Source organism: Ostrinia nubilalis, chromosome 4 (assembly GCF_963855985.1).
Source record: "Ostrinia nubilalis chromosome 4, ilOstNubi1.1, whole genome shotgun sequence".
Taxonomy (NCBI): Eukaryota; Metazoa; Arthropoda; class Insecta; order Lepidoptera; family Crambidae; genus Ostrinia; species Ostrinia nubilalis.
The window spans coordinates 15758302-15784054 of record NC_087091.1 but is presented as its reverse complement, the minus strand read 5'-3'; the positions used below and the strand labels follow the sequence as shown (position 1 = coordinate 15784054).

The 25753-nt window shown below is 37.1% G+C and overlaps 1 protein-coding gene across 4 annotated transcripts in view; it reads right to left on the bottom strand.

Annotated features, from left to right (window-relative positions):
• The window catches only part of LOC135071240 (methylcytosine dioxygenase TET), a 133444-nt gene that overhangs the window by 4328 nt on the left and 103363 nt on the right, over positions 1 to 25753 (bottom strand). Inside the window, exons 5-11 of one of the 4 annotated variants that reach the window (XM_063965023.1) lie at positions 12275 to 12472; positions 5545 to 5614; positions 2864 to 5464; positions 2641 to 2780; positions 1911 to 2139; positions 1227 to 1505; positions 516 to 744 (exon numbers count right to left, since the gene is read on the bottom strand). In XM_063965023.1, the coding sequence (XP_063821093.1) occupies positions 516 to 744; positions 1227 to 1505; positions 1911 to 2139; positions 2641 to 2780; positions 2864 to 5464; positions 5545 to 5614; positions 12275 to 12472 (3746 nt within the window). The remainder of the gene's footprint in view (positions 1 to 515; positions 745 to 1226; positions 1506 to 1910; positions 2140 to 2640; positions 2781 to 2863; positions 5465 to 5544; positions 5615 to 12274; positions 12473 to 25753) is intronic. The other 3 variants (XM_063965024.1, XM_063965025.1, XM_063965026.1) reach the window with 3 other exon arrangements.

Below are 25753 nucleotides of genomic sequence, written 5' to 3'. Positions count from 1 at the left end.
GAATGAGGTTTATTCTGTTAAATGTCATGTTTAGGAAAAAACTAAATATGTATGATTAAATCATACTTAATTATTAGTAGCTAACATTCGTTTATCTGGGCTAAAATGAAGTGTGTTTTGAGTAAGTTCTAGTTTGAAATTAGTTAAGGCAGTGTTTTTCAACCTTTTTCATGACACGGCCCCCTAGTATGAAAAAAATTTTGGCGACCCCCCGACCGTTCGCTTTTTTTTTCATGCATTTTATAATGTTGCAAAGATGTTTGTTGGGACCGAATACTTAAATCCTTACAACATTTGTATAATTCGATTTCGGATTAATCTGTCTTTATAAGAATTTTTTTACTGAGGTAGTTTTTACAACCTCTCGCGACCCCCCTATAGAGGCTTCGCGACCCCCCAGGGGGTCGCGACCCACAGGTTGAAAAATACTGAGTTAAGGTATCAAACTACTCAATTGGTATGAGAAACTTTCCTTAGGTTGCACAATAAAAGAAGAGATATACGTCACCACTCACTTATCGAGGATCTCCAGCGCGCCGCTGCGTAGCTTTTCATCTTGCGCATCCTTCGAGCCGAATTCGTCCGTCGCATCGAGCACGTATAGCGGCAAAACGTGGAGTTGCTCGTCAGCCGGACGAGCGAGCGCGCGGTGTCGTGCTAGAGTCACTACAGCTGTGCAACCGTTGTTCATATTGTGTAAGTCGCGGTGTGCGTGCGCGCAGAAGTCGATGCATGCTGTCACGCCTGGAAAGACCAGATATTTAACGCTACCTCATCATCATAACATACAATATTAATGAGGGACAAAAAAATATTTCAAAGTACCTCCAAGACTGTAACCTTATTGACTTAATTCTTGACATTGCACTTGCCCATAGAACAAAAAAAAGTAAATGAATGGAATGGAAAAATTACCCTTTACGCAAAAATATTTTTTGTGAAATTAATATCTTACATAGATTTAACTCGCTCTTGAAAATGAATAAATTAAAAAAAGATAACATTAACATAATGTACAGAAGAAAAAATTTCAAGCAATATGCCTTGCAATGTCAATGATATTTTAGTCGGTCTTTTGATGTCACCATTGCTCATTATAAGTTTACGGCACTATAAAAAAGATACTAAACCGGTAATTCCATTATGTCGCTTTATGTCATCCGATTACGGCATTGTTACGTTCATAATTATGCCTTAACTACCACTTGGATGATACTTATACTTACCAGAGAAAGGTCTTCCCGGCTTGAACCCGAGTCGGCAGTCCGAGGCTTCCTTTTCAAATTGGCATTGGTTCTCAAAGGATTTCGGAGCTAGGTTCATATAGAGTGGGCTGAGTAAAGTGGCTAGAACGTGCATTCGTTCTTCGATCTCGCTCTCTTCGGTCTTGACTGAGAGACGGAACTTTCGCACGGTCTTGGAGCGGGCGTACTTGCAGCCGTTGTAGTACATTGACCACGAGCAGCCGAAGCTGTAGGATGCACCGCACGTTTCTGGATCTAGTCCTGAAAATAAGAATTAATTTAATTTTTTTTTCTAAATGAGATAAGTACCTACCTATACAAACTTTCTAAATTGGTCCAGGGAAAAGCTTATGAAGAAGACATAATTAATGCTGTAGTGCTTTTAGTCGGTTTTTAATATTGACGGTTAGCTTTTTACATATTAGGTAAAGTATAGGTAGGATTATAATTAGTAAACGTAAAAAATTAACTGTAGTTTTAAATAATAAGTCAAGGAGTCTATGATTGTCGCCTGTATAATATTAAACACTGTCTAACTAAGCTATCTAGCACTAACGTTCATATCCAACCGTCCAGTAATTTTTGGACATCTTATTTTTGAAATGCTGTCATAGCAACTCCTACAGGCTGCAGTAAAGATAGATTCTTAATAAATAATGTATTTACCCTGGCAAGCACAAGTCCTGTTCTCATTAGTAGCACAGCGACGGGTAGTGGGTAGCCCGTAGCGGTGCAGCTTATGCGACAGCAGAGTATAGTCCAGATCAGCCTCGGACTGCGGGATGCCCTCCCACGCGACCAGACACACCACGATCCAGGCGGTCGCGCACTTGTGGCCCGCGCGGCATTTTACAACCACGAGCACTTTCTCCGTGTAGCTGGAACGGCGGATCACCTGGAATTGGTTAGGTAGGTATTATTTGAGTTTTTTGCGCAAATGGGAATCTGACCACTGTGTATGTGTGTACCATATTATGATAAAAAGGGTTAACTTAATGAGGGCTATCGTTTTTATATTTAACAGTTGGCACCCCTGGCGATTGACAGGACCTTACTCTACAGTGGCGCCATCTTGATGAGTGCAAATGCGATAGTCCTCCTACCACTTTAGCGCTCACCAGTTGGTGCCACTGTCTTCGCTACTAGCAAGTGACAGGACCTTACTCTACAATGGCGCTAACTGGTGAGCGCTAAAACGATAGCCCTCATTGTTATGGAATGTGCCCCAAAATCCAGTAAAATAACGATGTTCTTGATTTGAGATTTAAAAACGTGAATCTTTAAATTAATCTGTTTAGGGATAGGGACAGGTTGACTAAATACACAAGTATTCACTAGATGTTTTTTTTTAAAGATATTGTATGAGTAATACCAATTTTGGGATCCATACACTCACCCATTTGGCTATCGGACAGCCTTGAGCAGATTTCCCTTCTTTCCCCGTGTAGCAGATCTTCTCCATTCTCAGTTCTTTCCCCGACAAGCCGGTTCGGGCTTCTAGATCTTTGCGAAGTTCCGCTAGAGATGACGCAGCTCCTAAAATGAAAATTGGAATTAATTTAATTTCCTATTAGCGAACTAAGGTCTCAAATGTTTTAAATGATGGGCCTAATGTTTACCTAAATGAGTGTAATAGCTCCCAGGCTCAGGAGGATTCTTATCAGCTGGAAAACAATTGCAGTCAGGCACTTCGGTTCTGGAGTTATTCCTTAACCTTTCAAGATTCTCTAGATATTCTTTGGAATAATTAAACTGATTTTCTTTAGGAACTTTACCCATAGGATCGGGCCCAGGCGTGCCAGGTTTTGATTGGCTCTTAGGATCATTCTTGTCAGTGCTGTCTGGGTCTTCTTCTAATATCTCATCTTTGGTTTGAAGGCCTGGACACGCACCGTCCCTTAAGTGCTCAGGTGGTGGTTTTTTAGTGGAACCTTGACGACAGCAGGAGTATCCCACTTCGTCTTTTATCGTGACTGGACCACCGTCTCCAGGATAAATATAGGGTTCGTTTCTAGGTGGCGGATAATTGTTTTTGTAAATTTTAGTTCCTGGAGGAGAATGTTCGGATTTGATCTGCTCAATGTAATACGGTGGCTTAGGTTCCGTAGACATATTTTTAACAGAATCCATTCTGTTGTCCATTTGATTGTTAGGCTTAGGTTCATTACAATTTCTACTGTATCTTTGAAAACCCACATTTTCTTGTAACCGAGGAATTTGAGAATATACTTCAGGCTCTTGCCTTCTTTCAAAAGGATAAGGTTGAAAGTGTTGAAAGTTAGGCGGCTTTTGGCCAAAATTTTCTTGTTTTATTGAGGAAATTGGCGGTAACACAGTATTTTGTTGGGGTCTCGCAATCATACCGTTTGGGTAGTCACGGTAAATACTATTCTGTTGCGCCTGTTCGTTCTGCTTTAAATACTGATTCTGATTCATGGCAACTTGGGGATTAGTTTTTAATAACCTTTCATCTTTGTGGTATTGATACGTATTATCTGGGATTTCCAATTTTGGAATTAAAGGCGCTGATGGATGTCTAAATTTTGCATCATATGCTTCCCTATCATAAGCTCTTCTTTGTGCGTTGGTGTCCCTCGACGGGGCACGAAGTTGTTGATTCATCTCTGATACTGGTCCAATAAGCATCTTCGATTGAAAATCTTTATTATCTTGTTGATTAAAACTTAAACTATCACTACCGTAAATTTCTGCATATTTTTGGGCTCCATACTGTTCATTCGAGTAGGCACCGAATTGTCCCCTCATGTCTGCGTAAGACGGTAACTTTTGAGGAGTTTTAGATACGTTCTTCGACGTAGCGTGTTTATCATAACCTCTCGGGACCCCTGTCCCCCCCTCCCATACTTGGTGGCCACCACCTCCGAATTCACCCGCGCCATAGGCTTGGGCGTTTTGTGCATAATTACCAGCGAGCGCGTACGTTTGCTCGCCTATTCGGTAATTATCTCGGAGATGGTGGCTATACGATAAAAAATGACCGGTAGTGTTCCTATCATCACCGACGGAGCCCACCCCGCCTTTTCTATCGTCTATCACCCGAGGCGGCCCTTCTCCAGGGTCGCCTTTATCCGGCGGCGTGTTGGTGCCGTCTCGGGTATGATTCTGTTTATTTAATATCATCGTTTTCAGTCTCGAGTTTAAATTAACCCTGTCTGATTGAGAGAACATTTGCTGTTCAGCGTTCTCCTGGTTTTGTTGTTGCATCTGCTGATTTTGCATCTGTTGGTTTTGATGATTTTGAATTTGATTTTGCATTTGCTGCTGTTGATTTTGCATCTGCTGTTGTTGTTGATTTTGCAACTGTTGCTGTTGTTGATTTTGCATTTGTTGCTGTTGATTTTGCAACTGTTGCTGTTGTTGGTTCTGAAGTTGCTGTTGCTGATTCTGCATCTGTTGTTGTTGCTGATTCTGAAGCTGCTGATTTTGCATCTGTTGTTGCTGATTTTGCATCTGTTGGTTTTGTAATCTTTGGTTATGCTGCCACTGGCGTTGCTGCCAGTCATTTTGATTCTGCTGCTGCTGCTGTTGTTGCTGCTGCTGCTGTTGGCCGTTCTCCCTATACTGTCCGCCATTATAGCCGCCTGAATACCCGCTACAATCTAGTGAAGCTCGCGGACCGTTGCTCCCCTGCAGGTACCCAGGCTCGGCGTTTCCCGAATGCTGTCCATTGGGTGTTGTTTGCTCCTGTCTCTCCCCATCGTTGCTGGCGTCAGTCGTGCCGTTCTCAGAGTTGTAATCCTCTGTGTGCTCAGACGTGTACTCTGTGCGTTCATAGTTTTGTTGGCTGACGGTGTAAACGGGCGCAGCCGATGTGGGCACGGTGTTTTGGTAGGAAGCGGCAGATGCCGGTCGGGAATCGTTGCCTGCGTTGCCACTGGGTGTGGGAGCTTGTTGTGCGTACTGTTGCTGGTACTCCGTGGTGTAGTGCGGAGCCCTCGGCGACGGGACGGGAGTGTACGCGCCACGGTTGGACGGCGGCCTCTGCGCTGGTATGGACTGAACCCCAGTTTGGTAGTACGTGTTATTAGTCACGTCGAAGGTGGTAGCGACGTTCTGGACGGTGTACGTGGTGTTGGCCTGGTAGTGGGGCGACGTCGCGTACGCAGTGTGGTTGCCCTGATAGTCTAGCGTCGTCTGACCCGCCTGCGTTGGTAGTTGTTGGACAAACTGGTTCTGCCAACCTGGAACAATAATTAAGACTAAGTTTTGGTTTATGATTTCTACTATAGTGTTAAATCTAATGTGCATAACAGTTAATGATGGATGATTTGATATTTACCTTGTGTTGGATCCGCCTGCCATGTCGTAGGGAATCTGTTGGGATCTCCCGCGTAGAACGGCATTGGTGCCTGTAACAAAGCAAATGAACGGTTTAGTAAATAAGGACTATGTACGATTCTTTAAAAATATTTGAGTAAATAATAAGTAAGCAAGTGTTTCGTAACAAACACTTGTCATCACAGTGCTATCGAGGCCGAGGCTGCGGCAGCCTTGCACATTGTTTGCCGTGTGAAGCGCCCTAATACTCATATGTGTCCGAGGCCGGTCACTCAGACTTTGTTATAATGAGGCGTAGTAAAATAACAAATAGAGACACAATAGTTTAAAGATATCTTTATACTCTACAATGTAGCTTAACGATACGTTGTTGTTGCCGTAGGTATCTTTAGTTCCCATGTAAAATATTATATATTTTTTTATACTTATTTAAACTTCACTCCCTTGCCTTCGAGTTAATCTATACGGGCTAGATCGATCGATTTTTGTGAATAGCTCTACATTTAGTATTTAGCGTTTATCCATATGTTTTACAGTTTAATTTACTACGAAACTGGTATAAACGACTTTGATTTTATATTGCAATAATTAGACAGATCTTTGGCGTCCTTAGCTAAATTAAGTGTTATTCAAGGGTGGACTGAACCTACTTCATCCAAATGGATTGGGCAACCTTAATGAGATACCTACTCTATTATGTAGTCGCTAAAGCAGTATCTGAATGTAACGGTGGTAGGTATATTTTCACGGTCGTTACGGGTTGACGTATTTGCAAAACTTAAGATTAAGCATGCTAAACTACTTATTGTTTCTGGCTCGCCAGGTCTACCAAAACCAAAAGGATTGTAAGAATTAATGCGGTCCGTAGGCCATCCTTTCAGTAAGGTACTATTAATGATAACTGAATATTTAGATATTGCCTTTATAATTACGTACGATTCATGGATTGTTACCCAAAAATCTACTGCCCATTAAACAGCTCTTTTGTGCAGTTCATTAATTAACAAAAACTTCAATAAAAGCGCGCTGTTACGAAAAGTTTTTAAACACATAATGAACTTATTTCCGAACTACTTCTTTACAATTCAGAAGCAAAGCACGTTAATTAAAAGGCAACTCGAGCTGTCAAAGACTCTTAACAGGTAAAAATGTTTTTAATATTGCACCTAAAAAACGAAATTTAATAAGTAAAGTTGAGCAAACGAAAAGCGGGATAAACATGTTTCTAACAGGACAATCATACGTTTATACAGTGTGTCCGGGCATGTAGTGATCAAACTTTAAGGGCGTAATCTATGGACAATTTTATCGATGAAAATACTTCAAATTTGGGGCCTGACCCATTTCTCGAAAAATTACATCGATTTAAGTTTTTAATTTTTAGTTTACACCTCTTCTTTAAAAAACAAGTAAAAGCGTGGGTAGCTTAACATTGATAGGAAAATATTTTATATCATGGGATAGCCAATAAAATTATCTATTAGTAGAAGAAGAAAGCAGACACTAGTTTCATACATTTTATGGGAGTAAGAATGGATTTAATTAGAAAAATACATTACTTTTTTCACTTCTTTTTCAGTTATTTTCCAACACAAGAAAAACCAGGTCGTTAATGTATGTTTTATTTGCATAGTATTTTTAGTATTTGAGCTATTCTACAAAACGAATGTAAATTTATTAGTCTACGTCTATTAGTTTCGACGTAATTGTTGAACTAAGATACCCCTTCCCAGCGGTTTCCATAGCGCACGCGACATGCGAAAATGCACTGCCTGAAAGAATCACACAACCTATTCCAATTACTATGGAAACCGCTGGGAAGGGGTATCTTTGTTCAACAATTACGTCGAAACTAATAGACGTAGACTGATAAATTTACATTCGTTTTGTAGAATAGCTCAAATACTAAAAATACTATGCAAATAAAACATACCTTAACGACCTGGTTTTTCTTGTGTTGGAAAATAACTGAAAAAGAAGTGAAAAAAGTAATGTATTTTTCTAATTAAATCCATTCTTACTCCCATAAAATGTATGAAACTTGTGTCTGCTTTCTTCTTCTACTAATAGATAATTTTATTGGCTATCGCATGATATAAAATATTTGCCTATCAATGTTAAGCTACCCACGCTTTCACTTGTTTTTTAAAGAAGAGGTGTAAACTAAAAATTAAAAACTTAAATCGATGTAATTTTTCGAGAAATGGGTCAGGCCCCAAATTTGAAGTATTTTCATCGATAAAATTGTCCATAGATTACGCCTTTAAAGTTTGATCACTACATGCCCGGACACACTGTATTATTAAATAATTTGAAGGATTTACAGATTAGGCGTCATTACTATGTGCGTTTAATAAGATTGATCCTAAGTAGGTCACTCATATCTCTAAGTTAGTAACGTCGAAATCGTCGAAGGACTAACTAATTAGTGAGGACTTTATTCTGTCAAATTGCAATCTCAATGTCCTTATTGAGATCCTGATCGAGTCTGGACGGACCAATCCACATTCATTAAAATATGTAAAACTTTGTTTCATAAAATGGGCCTAAAAGTCTCCGTTTGACGAAATAGAGCCTGAAGTCGCTTACCGCGAAAAACGCCTATTCTGTAAACGCTGAGCGAAATAATTATACGTTTACACAGCATTATGGCAACTTTGAAAGATTTTAATTTTACGCTTCAAGTTCTCCCTGTGTTTTATTAACATGGTGTGTGGGTCGTAATTAAAACTTTGTTTTGTCGCTTTAATGAGATCCCGTAAAGAGATTACAGGTTTATTACACAATTACTGGTGTAATTATGATTTTGGCGCGGTAACTGTCATGAATTATGCATGGCTGAACGTTATTGTTGTTAATTATTATATTCACTTGCGAACATTTTTATAAACGAAAACTGGAGTTGTAGGTTCGTCTTTTTGTTCAATAGAAGGTTATAGATATTATGTTACCAGATACCTACCTTTTGAATTAACATTAATAATTATTTTCAAGTTGCAATGATTACGTAAGTACATACTGAATGTTACATTAGTAATGTAATAATAATGGTAATGTAACATTACCTATATCAATGACTAGCGGCCGCCCGCGACTTCGTAGGTACGCGTGGATCCCGTTTTACCTCCTTTAGGGGTTGAATTACACAAAATCCCGTCTTAGTGAGCACCTAAGTTCTAAAAGGAACCCCGATGCAAAAATTGAGCCTCTTAGCATTGGAGTTTCTGAGATTTCTGATGAGTGAGTCAGTCAATCAGTGATCTTTCGCTTTTATAGATATATCTATATACTTACTATAGTAACAAAATTAAACTGCTTCTCAGCAATTCTAAATCAGATTAGCTCAGAATGTGATCGAAGCACACAAATTCGAGCAGAGTGCAGCAAACAGCTGGATTTCAGTTCGGAACTTTGCCACTGAGCCGCAGTTACGAGTAGAGTGGCCAGTTCTTCGGCTGGAACGGTAGACTAATTTATGACTGGACTTTGACTGCTAACTGTACTTGGACGGTAAGTTGGGACTTGTGCTTGTGTACTAGCAGTAGGTACCTTCTTGGTATTTTGTACGTAAACTATGGAAAGCTTGTGAAGGGGAAATTAGGGAAAAGACTTGGGATCGATCAATTTTCAGACAAAGAATACTCTTTATCTATACATATATATAAAACTCAAAGGTGACTGACTGACTGATTGACTAACTGACTGACATAGTAATCTATCAACGCACAGCCCAAACCACTGGACGGATCGGGCTGAAATTTGGCATGCAGTTAGGTGTTATGAAGGATTTTACGAAACTCCACCCCTAAGGGAGTAAAACGGGATCCACGCGTACGAAGTCGCGGGCGGCCGCTAGTATAATATAATACTCTTTAGGGGTCTATCTTTAGCCCATACTTATCCCGACTATTTCGTTTCAAGTAAGAGGGACGAATACTTAGATTTGAAAATATAGAAATGCCGTTACAAAGCTCTACAGTGGTTTGAATTTGACATCAGTTTTGAGTTTTAGGTTTAGTAGAGTGACTCAAGAATAACTATCATTAACCGATCCGACTAACTGAAATATTTAAATAATCGTTTAAAATGTCTAACGCCCGTATTCGCAAACATTACTATGAGGTCTGACAGTGCGCGTGGACGCACAGGGTGACACACGAACCAATCACAGAGCTCTATTCAACGTTCTTTGCATTCGATTTGCTGCTTCACTTAAGCAAGCATCGTTTATGATTACGGGCGTAATTTAATAAGTAGTGGTAACAGTAGGGTAGTAAACACAAAAGCCGCGGGAGCGTTACCCACAAGCATGGTTACCCTCACCACATAGTTACAGGATTGTTCTCAGCACCGTAACTCACTCGTTATAGCAAAGTCAATAGTAATTATTTACAACAATCGCACAATGGCTCCCGGAATGTTCGGCAAATGTTTGGAGCTAAAATACGATTTGTTGCGAATGTAAATCAAAATACGGACAATCAGTGTGCCGCGGGAATAGGCCTTGGGAAGAATTATTTTGGCTCGTTACATACGTGTATACCTTTGTCTTGTATTATAAAACAATTGTATAAAACATATAAAAGTGTTTCAGCTATACAGGGTGACAGGGAAACTCGAAGTATAAGTATCTAAGCTAACCTAATATTAGTAAGTAGAACATATTCAAGAGGTTCTAAGTACATTTAAAAGACGTGCGTGCTTCAATGTTATTTAATTAAGATTGATTGAAATGCTCTAAATATCTGGATGGCTTTAAACATAATTCGTTGGATTTTTATACATCTTTAGAGTAAGGAGACAGTAAACTAAAATTCTAATTTTGATTATTAAACTTACCGTAATTATACGGAGCCTTATTATCATTACTATGTTTCGACATTAATTGCAACGAATTCATAGATTGCAAGAAACTTTTAATTAGTTTAGGAAGAATGGGAGCATGCTAGGCATCGAGCCAAAAGGCAGCATAACATTACAATTACTTAGAAGTTTTTCCTATCTCCAGTAGTTAATAAGAAAAACTTTTGGAATCATATTATCTAAGTACTGCATTACTCTTGTTGATATAATTACCGAACTGTATTTTCTTTTGTGTGGGATTCGGATGAATTAAAAGAAAAAACAATTCCAAAACATCTTTGTAAATAATTGCGCTATTAAATCATAAAAAATTACCCAAATAAGTGGAAACTTTGTGACAAAACACAAGAAACTCAATTAAAATGATCAAAATTGTTGCGGCGGATAGCAGGATAAACGAATTAGAGACTTCTTTGGAGACGGTTTACGTACAGACAACAGTACTACATCAGACCATATTTTTGTTGCGAAATCGACTCTATTACTAGATACATAAAAAGCCGCCGTGTTTAGCTTGACTTGCTATTTTCTGTACAAATTGTGGATCGCATTTGCCGGGATGTACGGAAGATTGCTTTTTTATTTTGTTATTGTGTGCCCCATTTGGACAATCTGTGAATTAATATGGGTAACTTGAGACTGGTGGTACCTATTAACTTAGTAAGTTTTTTAATATAAAAAGCGGCCAACTATTTGAAGCCACTTAAAGGTTTCATAAAATTACTAAGAAGAGTAAACTCAATAAGAGGAAAGTTTTTTTTTAAATTAAGCGTTGAGCTATTGTTGTAGGCACAAAGGTTTCATGATCATTACTAAGAACAGTATTTAAGTAGTGGAGAAGGTATGGAAATAAGTATAGGTTCCAGTACAAAAAAGTATTGATCTTACTTAATCTTCAGGACCAGCTTTTAAGTAATACAAAATTGCTAATACTGTGTTATTATAAGAATATTAGCCTCAGTTTGTTTAGGGCAGCTTGTTGCGCGTCACAGCTATTACTCCGACGTATAATTACGGCGATACGCCTTTAACTGGCGGCACGATGATGTTATTAGCGCTGTAAAGAGGCAATTACTTTAATAGGTCAATAAGAAATGTGTTTTGGTATGAAATCACCTGGTAAGGTAACGGTATACATGCTAGCACAAAGTTGTTTGAAGACAGTAAAGAATATTCCTGTATTTCAGATGTTTTCAGAATGCTGAAACAATGTAAGCGATCCGTTACAGAATCTGGACCAAGTATACTCGTATTGTCATTGATTTAAGTTTACCTAGTTTTGATTTTTGGTTAATTACGACTTTTAATTTAGTATTGAATTCGCCGCAGCTACGAGTAAGTTTGCACGCTTGTCTACGAAATCACGTACGAGAGAAGAGTCATCTTCTGGAATATGTACCTCATGTATTTCGGGTGCCAGCGATAAACGAGGGTAGCTTTGCGTTCCCCATTACCAGTTTGGATTGCTTTCCTTAGAATGATCTGGTTGCGTCAATTCTGTGGGTTATAAATTGTCACCAGGGTTACGTACGATCTTATACAAAGAAGTCCCAAACTGAACCGTTGCTGAATGTGGTAACGCTAACGTAACCCAAACTGATCCGTAGCACGTAGCTGAATGTGGTAACTAACGTAAGACGTAATTTTTATGGTTAGTATTGAAGGTTGGTTCTCATGGTTGCTAGTGCAACAACCCATACGAAGGTGAAGAAGTGCCAATGAAGCCAAAGTTAACGTCTCTAGAAGGTAACTTAAAGGTTTTTTTTATGTTAGTGCCATTGGAATGCAGTTGCAGTTGGAGCTATACTCCAATTGCAGGGCAGTGATTTAGGTTATGATTGTCATTGCTTAAGTTGGTTGACCCTTACCATTGGCTGACTGGGGTGTTCCTGCTTCATATGCGGCGTGGTGGCCGGGGCTGGGCTGGGGGCAGCGGGCGCGGGCGCGGGCCCGGGAGAAGCAGCGGCCGGCACCACGGGACTCAGGCCCGGGACCACGGGAACGCCGGGACTCAGGCCGCCGGGCACTCCCGCTGATCCGCCGAGGGGCTTGCGGCCGCGGTAGCTCTGTTGAAGAGGAGACTGGTGAGATGCATGGACTTAAAGGCATGCTGTGAAGGCAGTGAGGAGTGAAGTAATTATAAGCCGGCATGCAAAGGCGGAGATGGGAACAGAGTAGATTTTGAAATACCAAAAAGGTTTGGATAAAAAGCTTTGAAATTGATGTGACAAGTCAGTTTGGAATTTTGGAAAAAGATAATGCTCTAATATGAGCCCTACGAGTGTTGGTTGTGTTGGTCTATTATTGTGGAATGAATACAATTGAAGAATCTTTCAAACTGTTTTGGAAAAAGCTAACCTATACCTACTTCTAAATGGGTAAGAGTGCCTAATTTGTTTGTGATTTTGGAAAATCTACCATAAGATCATTTCCGAAGGCAACGCGGAAAAGCATCTTCGATATTAAATGGTAGGGATCTTTTTAAAATTACATTGGCAATACCATAGAACCTCTAGTTATTATTAAATTGTTCCTAGGAAAACGCTATAATAGAGGCTGCAACGAAGGGCTTAATAATAAACCAACAATATAAAATTGTGGCCATAATAACAGCGTTCCGCGCATCGTATTAACGGTAATACGCTTCATCTATCTCAATGGCCTCTTCCTTTTTCAAATCCAGGGCTGCGATTGGCCCGTCCACCGACCAGCGTAGCAAGAGCTGTTCACGATCGCGTTCCATAATTTGAAATTGGAAATAGAAAATTTTAAATTACTGGTTGTTAGTTATTATTTGTTATTAAAGAATAATGAGCCTTATTTACAATGATTGGTGTTTTTGTAATATAAATAGTGGTTTACGGTTAATTATATTGTTGCTCATGAAAATAGTGATGTACCTATGGGCTGCAATAAAGTCGATTGTTTTACTTGCGCACTTTCCTTGGGAAAACATTCTAGAGAAATGTGGAATGCAACGTGTCGAGAGACAGTTACAATAGCATAGATCCACACATTTTTTCCCGATCAATCATAGTCATAATTGTAACAATAGGTATCTACTTACATAAAAAGAGCTATTGTTATTCAGTGTCACCACATTACAATTCAACTTGAGTAATAATTTCTAATGTGTTAATAGCATTACTTTGCTTAGTCATTAGTCATCCATGAACACTCTGAACAGTATGGCCTAGAGACGAAAGTAATAGACACACTAACCAGGTATCTACTACCTCAGAATACAGAACAAACCAGAAGGAGTGTTCGATAACATTTCTACGCGGCAACTTGTGTCCAAAATACTTCCCCTCCCGCGCCCCTCTACCCCCTTTAGTGTTACTAGCGCCGTGTGACACCCCCATTTTTGGGGTAAAATTATGTAATTTTTTAAAGAGATGTTAAACAAGTAAAAAATAAGTAAGTGAAATAAGTACACACGGCCACAGTGTTAACTATCCATTTCCGTTTTTGCTCTCGCTCTTATCAAATGGTGATTCTTTGCGATAGAACGAGACGACATGATTGGCCATAGGCATAGATAGTACCTACCTACCTATGAATTTAATTTTTACTCCGAAGTAACTAAGTGTAGATGATTATTTATTTCTATTAAATAGTGTAATTTACTATATTATTATGTAGGTATAATATGTTATTTAAAAGTCAATTACAAAAGTCGAACATAAATTTTAGAATGCCAAGTAAAACAAAAAAGAAATTTAAGGTTCTTTATTATGTAAACATATCGACAACAAAACATTTGTTTACGGCGCAGTAGTGCTTTTAGTTTAACTTTTCTTGGAGTCAAAAACAGAATCCAAATCAAAAACTTCACCAATACTTGAATTTGATTGCGAGGCAACTCTGGCTGTGTATCCTGAAAGAAAATCAGAGTAAGTACCTATGTAAGCAATAATTAATTACTTAAATATACAAATATTGCTGCTGCTGATCTGTTGATACCAATGCCTTACTTTTGAATAAATGGGAAAGTATGAAATTCACGATAGTAATTTATTATCTCCTCATTATTAGGGAGTAATATTATAAATTAATTCAATATATTAAAATCAAATCAAAATCAAAAATATTTATTCAGTTTAGACCAAAAGTGGCACTTATAATTTAATTAATCAGGTTGTCATGTCATGGATGAAATTACACTAAAAACTAATTAAAACAAAAAGGATGGGGAACATTTTCCATTATTCTGTGGTAACGCTAACAAAATTAACGCGTGAATTTTTTATAGACAAATGTAATTCAATATAAAAAAGTAGGGTAAAATATTCCGTTGACCTGTGGCAACACTTACAAAATACAACCGTGATTTTTTTTGAAAATTATTATTTAATTAAAATGAATTGGAAATGTGCTACTTACGGATAAAACATGATCCCATGCACTTTCTTCGTAATTCCAGTAGCATTCTTACATGTTGGAACGGCACAAGACGGCATAATTTAATTATAAAGTGTCAATCTGACGGATATGTAAACAATGCGCGCGCCGGCCATTGACTAATTGCTCTAAAGTCAAATTAGTGCGATTTGGAGTAATTTATATGAATACACATTTACGCCCGTTGACGGTTTCTGGTTTGTTCCGTATTCTGAGTCTACTACATACAATTTAAATTGCATCATAGCAATACCATCAGTGAGATTGCGATCGTATACCTACTTGTAAAAAACAATAAGTAGGTGCAATGTACGGAGCTTTAAAAAAGCTTTACGAAAAAAACCCAATGTTATTCAATAAATGTGTATAATAATGTTCAATAATGCATTTGTATACAGAACTAGTTGGGTGTTATCCTAGTGTAGATTGCCGCTTTAGTGTGCAGTGTCCCGTGAGATAGCTACACACGCCTCGATGCATTTCTACGCTCGTACGCGAGGTGAGTTCGTTTCGCTAACCCTAGTGTTTGTCTGACAATTTTTTTAATTATTAAATTTCATAGTTTTTATGAGAGTGAAGTTCACTTGTGGGGTGAATGGTAGAGTAGGAAGAAACTAATTTTTATAGAGTTGACGTCAGGCAGGTCAGACCAGTTTTTTTTCAATCAAGCTGAATTTACTTAGGTATGTACCTAAGCATAGGTTTTGCTTTATTACACAAAATAGGTTTGTCTTATTACTAATTTTTAAGTGACCCATATGAAAACAAAATGCCTGATATGTGTTACCATAGGGGTCACTTAAAAAATAGGGATTGATGGTGAAAATGGGCATAAGGCTAGTATTTATTATACTGTGACTCAGGTCCAGAGTCGAACATGTAACCTAATGGATGCGCACTGGCGTCTGTGACACTAATCGCCTTTTATTTACAGTTTAACCACAACATAGTTAAACTTTTTAAGTAATGGTTTATTTCAGATATAAAGGATAGGTTTAGCAATAGTAATACGGCTATTTTATGGTCGTTTTAGAACTCGACACAAAGTATCGGCGATCGGATGAAACGTATCTCGGACTTAGTTGCAATAACTTTGGCGACAATAAAAATAATAACTGTCATTAAATTAAATGAAACCAGTAAAGCTACAAAAAGTATGACTCTATGACAAGCTTAAATACTGATTTAATTCAGATTGAATCAGTATATTATGCTGTTATAGAGCTTGAGAAGAAATTTAGGCTCATTTGATGTTCAAAAAACGTAAGTAAGTAAGTAAACAAATTACTGATAATCTTAAAAAAAAAATCCCCTCCACTGTCTATTTTTATTAAATCTAAACTCAAGTGAACAACTTCAGCATAAAAGTGTAAACTAATACTTTAATATACAGGGTGTCCCGTAATGTAACGTCAAGCCGGAACTGGGTGTTGAGGCAAGTTATGCTGGTTATCAGAAAAATATAAAAAAAAATCTATGTGGCATTTTGTCAAAATAATAGGCATTTAAAAAAAATAAAAAAAATCTACTCCCGGTGACGGTCTTTTTACTCGTGTTACCACAAATCTTCACTTTTTCCAAATTTTTTTTTTATTATGTAACCCTGAATAATGCTTCTCTAAATTGTTATCAAAATTACAAAACCAGCTGCTCCAACTTGGATGAAAAAAATACATTATTCCCAAAAAAAATATCAAAATAAAAATTTTGCCTAGTTTAAACTGACTGTACTGAAAAAAAATTGTACTACGCGAGTGTGGCAAGTGACGTCATAATTTGGCGCATTTAGTAAGGATTCCAAAATGGTATAACACTTTGTAAAATCTTGCTGTAATTGTCGACAATTTTTGTTTATTGGAAATAATCCCGTTTTTAACTTTATCTACCTTGGTTAAAAATATTATTCTCATGTGCCCAAAATTCAAGTTTCTGGCTTAAGTGAGGTGGAGAAGCCATTTTAAAAGGTATGAGCGGGACGGAGAGGGCCATCTTACCAAACAGGGATGTTATGGATATCCGTAACCGTAACCGAAACTATCGGATATCCGAAATAAAAAAATATCCATAACCGTAACCGAAACTGATTCAAAAGTTACGGATAGTTTCGGATAAAGGCGGAGTCTAAGGGTACAATTCCAAACTGCAAAACTCTATGAAATCTGCAGTATACACGCCGCAGCTGCAATGCCGCGCGGCCGATTTCATAGTTTTGCAGTTTGCGGTTGCAGTTTGCGGTCTGCGGCCCGTCTTGGAATTGTACTTTAAATCTTAATATTTGTTACCAACTTGTCTGGCATTCGCTGGCACCATCTAATATGCCAGCCTGTTTTACCTTTATCATACATAGGTGTCGTCTTAGTTTGTACATAAAGTAGCTATGTGGGTCACGCTCACGCAGCATCTTGCTATTTGTATTATACCTACATTTTTGAACCGAAATTATCCGAAACTTTCGGATAATCTGAAATGATTCCATATCCGTGACCGTAACCGAAACCGATAAAATATTATTCTAATATCCGTAACCGTATCCATAACCGAAACTTCATATCCTTATTATCCCTGTTACCAAGTACAAGTGCAGGCAGAGCAGGTAGTAAAGGCGCGCGCGCACGGGTGACTTTTGTCACAGTATGTCAACTACTAATTACTGTCATGGTGACAAAAGTTTCTGTGACAGACTGTACGGTAGTCAGTCACAGAAACTTGAATTTTGGACACATTAGAATAATATTTTTTAACCAAGGTAGATAAAGTTAAAAACGGGACTATTTCCAAAAAACCAAAAATTGTCGAAAATTACCGCAAAAATTTACCAAGTGTTATACCATTTTGGAATCCTTACTAAATGCGCCAAATTATGACGTCACTTGCCACACTCGCGTAGTACATTTTTTTTTCAGTACAGTCAGTTTAAACTAGGCAAAATTTTTATTTTGAAATTTTTTTTGGGCATAATGTATTTTTTTCATCCAAGCTGGAGCAGCTGGTTTTGTAATTTTGATAACAATTTAAAGAAGCATTATTCAGGGTTACAGAACAAAAAAAAATTTTGGAAAAAGTGAAGATTTGTGGCAACACGAGTAAAAGGACCGTCACCTAGAGTAGAATTTTTAGATTTTTTTTTAAATGCCTATTATTTTGAAAATATGCCACATAGATTTTTTTTTATATTTTTCTGATAACCAGCACAACTTGCCTCAACACCCAGTTCCGGCTTGACGTTACATTACGGGACACCCTGTATAACACTATACGTTTGTGTATTGAAAAAATATGATTTCAAAGTACTTGTTATATTTTTTCGTTACTCTTTTCAGTTCAATAACCCAATACGATCCATCAAGTTTTGGATAATTATAAATACGCCTTCTTACACCTCATTAAACAACAATACAATCTGTATTAATATAATATTACCTGCGTTTGCAGCTGGGAATCCCACGCTAGAATACACATTCGTGCTTTTGCTGTGCTTAAACAACTTTGTTTAACAATAGCTTCAAATAGGATTATAAAAAGCGCCGTAAACTTCTGCTTTACGCACCGAATTTAAAGCTTCCCGGAGCTTTCAAGTATAAAGTTGTGATATTAAAAAGAATATCTGCGTGGTTGAATAGGCACAGATACTGAGAGTAAAAGTATTAAATATCGCAGAAGCTTTTTGAGTTATGATATTATTATTGGATAGAAAAAGTTTGTAAAAAAATGTATTGGTATACGATAAGGGATAATTTTCTTTATGACTCTACTAGTGCTTGACATAGACCTTGAGACCATAGTGATTGGACGAATTATACGTCCAAGACCTTAAAATATTCTTTACTTATTCCTATTGGTGGCTAGAACGATAATTATATGAGTTTGGGTCTCTACCTAACTCATTAGAGTAGGCGTACACCGTTGATTTTTAGTTGGCCGGTAGTTGTGCCCGGTTTTAATTTGTATGAAGAATCGGCCAAATCGAATCGGCGTAGTGTGCGCCCTCCCATACATGCCCATACTGATCAACTGCCCGACTAAACTATCGGCCGACGAAAAATCAACGGTGTGCGCCTACTCTTAAAATTAACAATGATTGATGAAAGGAAACACAAAGAAACTAAAAAAAAACATTGTTGTTTATAGCCGCAGAAATAGCCTGTACTGGCAGGCAACAGCGAAAATTCTGTGAGCAACCGTTAAAAACATTCAAAATGTACATTTTTATTTTAAGACGCGTGCACACTCACGACAGCCACACAATAAATGAAAATTCGGCTCGAGCAACAAAGCATTGTGCATTAGCTCTAAACAAAGGGCCTTTGTCGCCGCAACTTGGCCGGCCCTGCAAACTCGGGCTTTGTCCAACTCCTGCAACTGGCTTTATTTGATTGTCTTGCTCCATTTCATTAGGGGTAAACTCATTACTAATATACGATGCCGCTGGTGTTTGCAGCCAAAAATTACTGTAAAAGCTGCCTTTTAAAGGCGCTGTCCTGTTTTTGTACCTAAAACGTGTTAGGTGACTTTTTTGAAATTGTATTGCACTTTTGTGTTGCTGCGTGGTGAAAATTGATTATGATGATGATGAAGTTTTTTAAGTTAGTAATTTCCAATAAATTTTTCCGATTCGTTATCTCTATCAAGTCTAAAATGATACACTTTTAATAAATGGGTGTCATTAAATATGCATCTTGCGACGTTTTTAATAGTTTTGTAAGTGATTTTATAAAATAGTACCAGTTACTTTAAAGCGTTATGGAAAGTCAGTCATGCTATGTTTCACCGATATAGTTAATCTATCAGGCCAAGGCTTCACCTTTGATCTTTTTGGCGCGGGATCAAAACGCGTAAATCCGCCATTTTGTGACTTACGAATTAATTCGACCGCGTTTACGTTGTGTTCACGTTTTGTTTGTTTTCACAGATGACTTATGGTGCATTATTTCATTGTTGTTTTCAGTTTCTCAGTAAGTTGAGTCAGTTGGCTCATGTTGAGGTATATTATTGTATTAGTTCTCGGTGAGTCATAGATATGTTAAAGTTAAGCGATAAGGAAAGTCCATTTACCTTTCATGTTTATTTAAGCGAATAAAATTTACTTGAACTTAATTAAATAAATTAAATAAATTTTTGATCTTAACTTAATTAGGTTATTAAAGACGCCTTACTATGCTTTTTACAGCTACTACTTTAAGATTAAAGAATGTTTTAATTTTGCATTGGGTTTTGTTTTCAGAGGCAAATTGTTTTAACTTTCAGTCTTTTCATGAAGGATATCACCCCGCACCACTATGCAAACCTATCAATATTAATGTAAGAGGTTGAGTGTGTAATTTAATGTATACCGATATTATAAATACTAGTAAACAAGAAACAAATCGACTAAAATAACTTAAGTTTTTAGTTAATTTTTCCCCAAACACGTTATCAATTTTCCATGTAAGATGGTTACAACCGCGACCCTATTAGATAGTGTTATCGGACGACTAGTCGACGGGTATGAACAATTAATCATGGTGTTCCGCGGCCCCATGAAATAGGGCGCGATAACACCTCAAGGAAACTAAAGTGGAACGCGTTTGGTTTGGAAGCAAAAATAGAATCTTTTTGGTAATTAGAATGAGCTGTAATAAGGCCAACACTGGCATAATGAGACTAAGCTTTTGCCTGCGGATTTACCCGCAATTCAGGCTTTTACGGAAAAACTGACTTACTTTACAAATGTCTTTATAAATTGCCTTATGTTATTCTGATGACCAATAATGGACTGAACCATTATTGAAATGACCAATACCTACTGTAAAGTTTCACTAAAATCCAACAAATATCTAACATCAATTCTCACAAACTTTTACATTTATAATATTAGTAGGATACGCATGAGTAGAAGAAAAAGACGCAAAAAGATATCCCGGCGGTTCGAACGACAACGTTACTGCAAGATATCCATTAAAATCGTGAAATATTTATGTAATAATTGTATGAATTAGGTACAGTAAAAGGTACAGCCAATAAAACTGTATTATTACAATTATACCAAATAGTAGGCATTTAGTTTTACATTCGTATTCACGGAGCGTAACAAACTGCCAACCTTGATGTTTCAATGACATGGATTTGGACGCAAATAGAAATGATTTAATAAACTGATATATGTATTAGATAGGCCTATTGGCCTGGTACTAGTGGGTTCTCAAGAGTTTTATATAAAAGAAGTGCCATTGCTGGAAGATTTTTGGGCAAAAATCATAGTAAAGATCATGAAGATCCTGAAATAAACTTAACATCAATAGCATAGTGAAAGACGCTTGAATACTAAAGCAGTTACTACATGAAGTAAATACTATCCCTGTCCTATAATATACATCTACCTACATAATATCCTTCTGTCGTTTACGAACTCAATTGTGTCATTCATTAATAATTTCAATAATTTCAAAGCAACTTAAACTCTTTCAGTTCATTGTGGTTTTCTTAAAAGTATATAAATAAATTAAGTTACATAATAGTTGAACGCTCATTTCCGTGCGCAAAATTCAAGTGCTATACAAAGTTATTCTAGGCACTGTTCCCTTATACTATGGTAATATTATTTAGACAGCTCTATCTAAACTCTAGAACTGAGTTTCTCAAACTTAATTAATGTTCCCAGACGATGCGTCTACTGACTAAAACTTCTTAATAAAATGAAATTTAAAATATCTCACCCGTCACTAAAATTGAGATTCTGATAATATCAGTAGTGGTCCGTTGACAGAAGGACTATGAGGTCTCATTGTACGCGTGGACGCACAGGGTGACACACGAACCAATCACGAGCTCTATTCAACGCTGTGCGATCGATTTGTACCTTCACTTAAGCAAGCATCGTTTGTGAATACGGGCGTAAGGCACCTATTCTATATAGCTATGTATTTTTGATAGCCATAGCAAACTGACAATACCAGCATCTATTCTAAAAATATCTGAAACGCCTCTCTACAAAACAAAACCTTCTTTATAACACACACGAATTTATACACACACACTCACAGTTAGGTACCTACTTCTAAATAATGTGTAAACTTAACTATTTAATTTATATAATAGAAGTTAAAATTAAGCCTAAAATTAAAACAAAAATACTTTTAAGTCTGCAATGTCAGCCTGTATGAGGTGGGCGCTAGCAACTGCGACACAGTCCTTGACTAATGCAGTTGCTAACGCAACAATGTTTGTGCATGTAAGTGTTTTTGTTGCCAATAAAGATTTTATTATTTTATTATTTATTTATTCTTCTTTCTAAAAAGTGCCGTATAATTCTTGACGACAGTACCTAGGTAACCTAGGAAAGAATACAAATTAAAGTTAAAGTAATTTAAAAATGTCCTCGAAGTTTAAACTAGCTTGCTTGGGTTCACTGACTTAGATTACGAGAAAACTTTTATCTCAAAGAGACTTGGTAGCGGAGTTAGCTATGCTAGTGCAATGGTGGACTCTATTTTTTAAGTTTTAATGTTAATGTTTAATTCTTTTCTAAGTTCTATGCAATTGCCTTTCTAAAGAAGCCAAAAAATGCAAGGTGGAAATTAAAATAAATCGGTTAAATTGAAATGGATTTAAATATCTTGGAACTTAGTGAGCCGTCCAGAAGCCTATTGATTCTCTACCTATTTTGTAAAATGTTGACTATACAAATATAACGAATAAGCATAATTATTATCAAATAAGAATATTAATGATATTCAGCATTCTACATTATTCTACAATATCTGCATGTTGACTTCTATAGGATTCAACCCTGCAACTAAAGCAGCAAACTTACAACCCTCAGTCAAGTGGTAGTCAAAGATAGGTGGTCACCCATCTCGATAGTAGGTATCTTTGACTGTTCAAGTGGTAGTCAAAGATAGGTGGTCACCCATCTCGATAGTAGGTATCTTTGACTGTCGGTGACTATCTAAATCGCCCCTATTGGCATACCTAGGCTTTTTTCAGGGGAGGCGATTAGTATCTAGCTCATAGTTAGTACCATCTAGTTGATCATCATCTTCAAATCGGTATAGCCTAACATCTTTGGACACCAGACCATTCTGGTTGCGATATATGCGCATGATCGCCACATGGGTTGCTAAACTTTAAATAAAAGCCTTATCGCTAACTAAAATATTTTAACATAGGTATAATATTAGCAAACTTAAGACAATATTTATACACCTAATTGTATGTAAAGGATGACTTGGGTACTACGCCGGGCTATATATCAGGGAAAGTGGTTCATTACGAGGATATTATTCAGCTATTCATGAGACCGTTTAAAAAGGGAGAACTCTGATTTACTGCGGGAATTTATCGCATTTGGAACAAATATTTTTTTATGTTCTGGCATTTTTACGTTCTTAAAAAGTTTTGCAATTCAACTTACATTTCAAACTGATTCATTTTTGTAAGTTTTTCCCAAACAACATTCACTGTTATGATATTTCGCGATGATACTCCGATATTATTGAGATAAGAAAGAGTGAACTCTTGACCCTACTTTTCTTAAAGTCATCACTACCATCACTACAGACTTCATTACTCGATATGTGACAGTACGAGTACAAAAGCTTTCTTACATTAGTGCAATCTTTGCCCCATCTCTGTTAGATTCTGATTAAATTACTCTACATTTCTCACAGTTTAAAACTGTAATCACACCAATGTTGTGGAAAATAGCATTGGAAATATTAAATTGTTTTACAACCAATAAATCGCGTCGTGACGTACACTCGCGTATTTCTTTGGCACGGTTCCTATACTAGTTTAATTTTATTTGTTGCCATTGTTACAAGGATTGCGTAATGTTATATCGATATGGGTTACGCGATTATATCTGTAATAGTAATGTTTTATAGGTTTGAGTTTTGTTTACTGTATTGTTGTACTTTATGTAAATGCCGGCTAAGGCTGAGTTGCACCACCTTATTTTAACCGTAACAGTAACAATAACCGGAGCCTTTTGTATGGAGTTTGACAGATTTTTGACGTTTGTCAAAGTTAAAGTAACATGGTGCAACTTAGTCTAAGGGTGAGTTGCACCACCTAACTTTGGCCGTAGCTATAGGTAACGATAACCGGTGATTTTTGTATGGAGTTTGACAGATTTTTGACGTTTGTTAAAGTATAGTAAGATGGTGCAACCCAGCCTAAGTTTCACTTGCGCTTCTAAATAAGAGAAGTTACCTATAGCCAAGAGATGGCGCTGCCTGTACAAATAATGGAGATAGCGTGTTGTCTAGCTAGAGAAATATGTAGTTATTATCATGGAGTTATTAAACTTTTTTTACTGACATAATACAATACCTTCATTTTCAAGCACGAAATCATTTATAAAAAGTCACTTAAATGGCTTTTTTTTAATAAATTTCTGGACTAGAATGATAATTAAAAACTTTTTTTAAAAATGGCTCCAACCTATTGTTTTAAATGACACTTTAATTTAGCATAACCTTACATACGCAGCGATGAGTTTAAAGTTTAAACAAATGAGTACAAAACTAACTTGCTGTTATCGAACATTGAAACTAATATTCAATCGATAGCAACAAGCCACACCGGATTCCCGCGCCCGATAGCACGTGTTGAGATATCTACGGAGCGTAGTAGTATTAGTACCGAGGCAAAAACACGTGTGTGCCCACGTTGGCTACAGGCTATTTCTGTACTAGGCGGGTGGGGGTGGGTGGTACAAGTGAAAAAGTGTAGCGGGGCATCGAAAAAGGGGGTTGACCCCTTCTTCTTATCGTGTCGACAACAAACCTACACAGTGTCAGCCCAAAACTCTGCCACAAGAGTGGCGTTGTCAGCAGCACTCATTGAATCCTCCTGCGTGCAGTTGCTCGGGCACTTGGACACAGGGTTGGCACAGGGTTGACCCCTGACTCGGCGCAAAGGCAAATGCGAATGGCCAAAAACCTATAATCTACTAGTGGTACTAGCTAAGCTTACGCTCAATGTCTATATCGATCCATGTACTTCTTCTTGTTTATTGTTTTTAAAGGAGTTATTGCAACTTTACTCCTTTTGAAATCTTTAGTTATTTTGTCTTCAGGACGCTACATTTTCATAAAATCTACGAGCAAAGCATTTTTAATTTGTGGTATCCCTATAAACGGTGTATATTGTTTTTAATATTTGGCATATTCATTTGAAATGATAGTTACTTATGTTAGAAAAATAATGTTAAATCCAATAAACTCAATAGCTCTACCACTTTACACTTGTACCAAGCTAGATATGTATGATACTTTCAGAGTTCATAACAGTGAGCTGAATGGTGTTTAGATATTAGTGTGGATTATAATGTAATGGTTGTATAACATTCACTTTCCGCGATTACACAGATCGATGCTATCTAATCGTACAATCGATTGTGGAGGTCAGCTATATTATTAATCGATTCTATTTGTTAATACAACCTTATCGAATGAAACTATCGTGCTAACGAAATGGGTAGTAAATGTAGTTATCTTAATGATTTATGGTTTTACATTACATTATTGTTATACAAAAGTTGTGGGCTTCCAAGTTACAATGACACGTTTTGTAATAAGTATGTACATGACGACATTTTATGTAATAATTTATATGTATGAATTAAAAAAAACTTTTGAGACAAAAGTCTAGACCTAAAATAATTATGGTAGACTAATAAAAATAATATATATAATAAATCATCCCTTCTAATATTTGTTAATAACAATAACAATTCACAAACTAATAACAAAACACAAAGCTTTTGATATCTTGTTAAATTTATAAGTTGTTTTGATTACTAATCTCGCTATGTTTTGTCATGAAGTTTTCATACCATTAGAAGACGCAATATAAAGTGTTTAAGTAGGTACAGCAAAAGCTAAAACTATTAACATGTACAATAATAAAAGATTTTCCTTTCTTTTTAACTTTTCCTCAGACACAAGCTCTGATTGAATAAG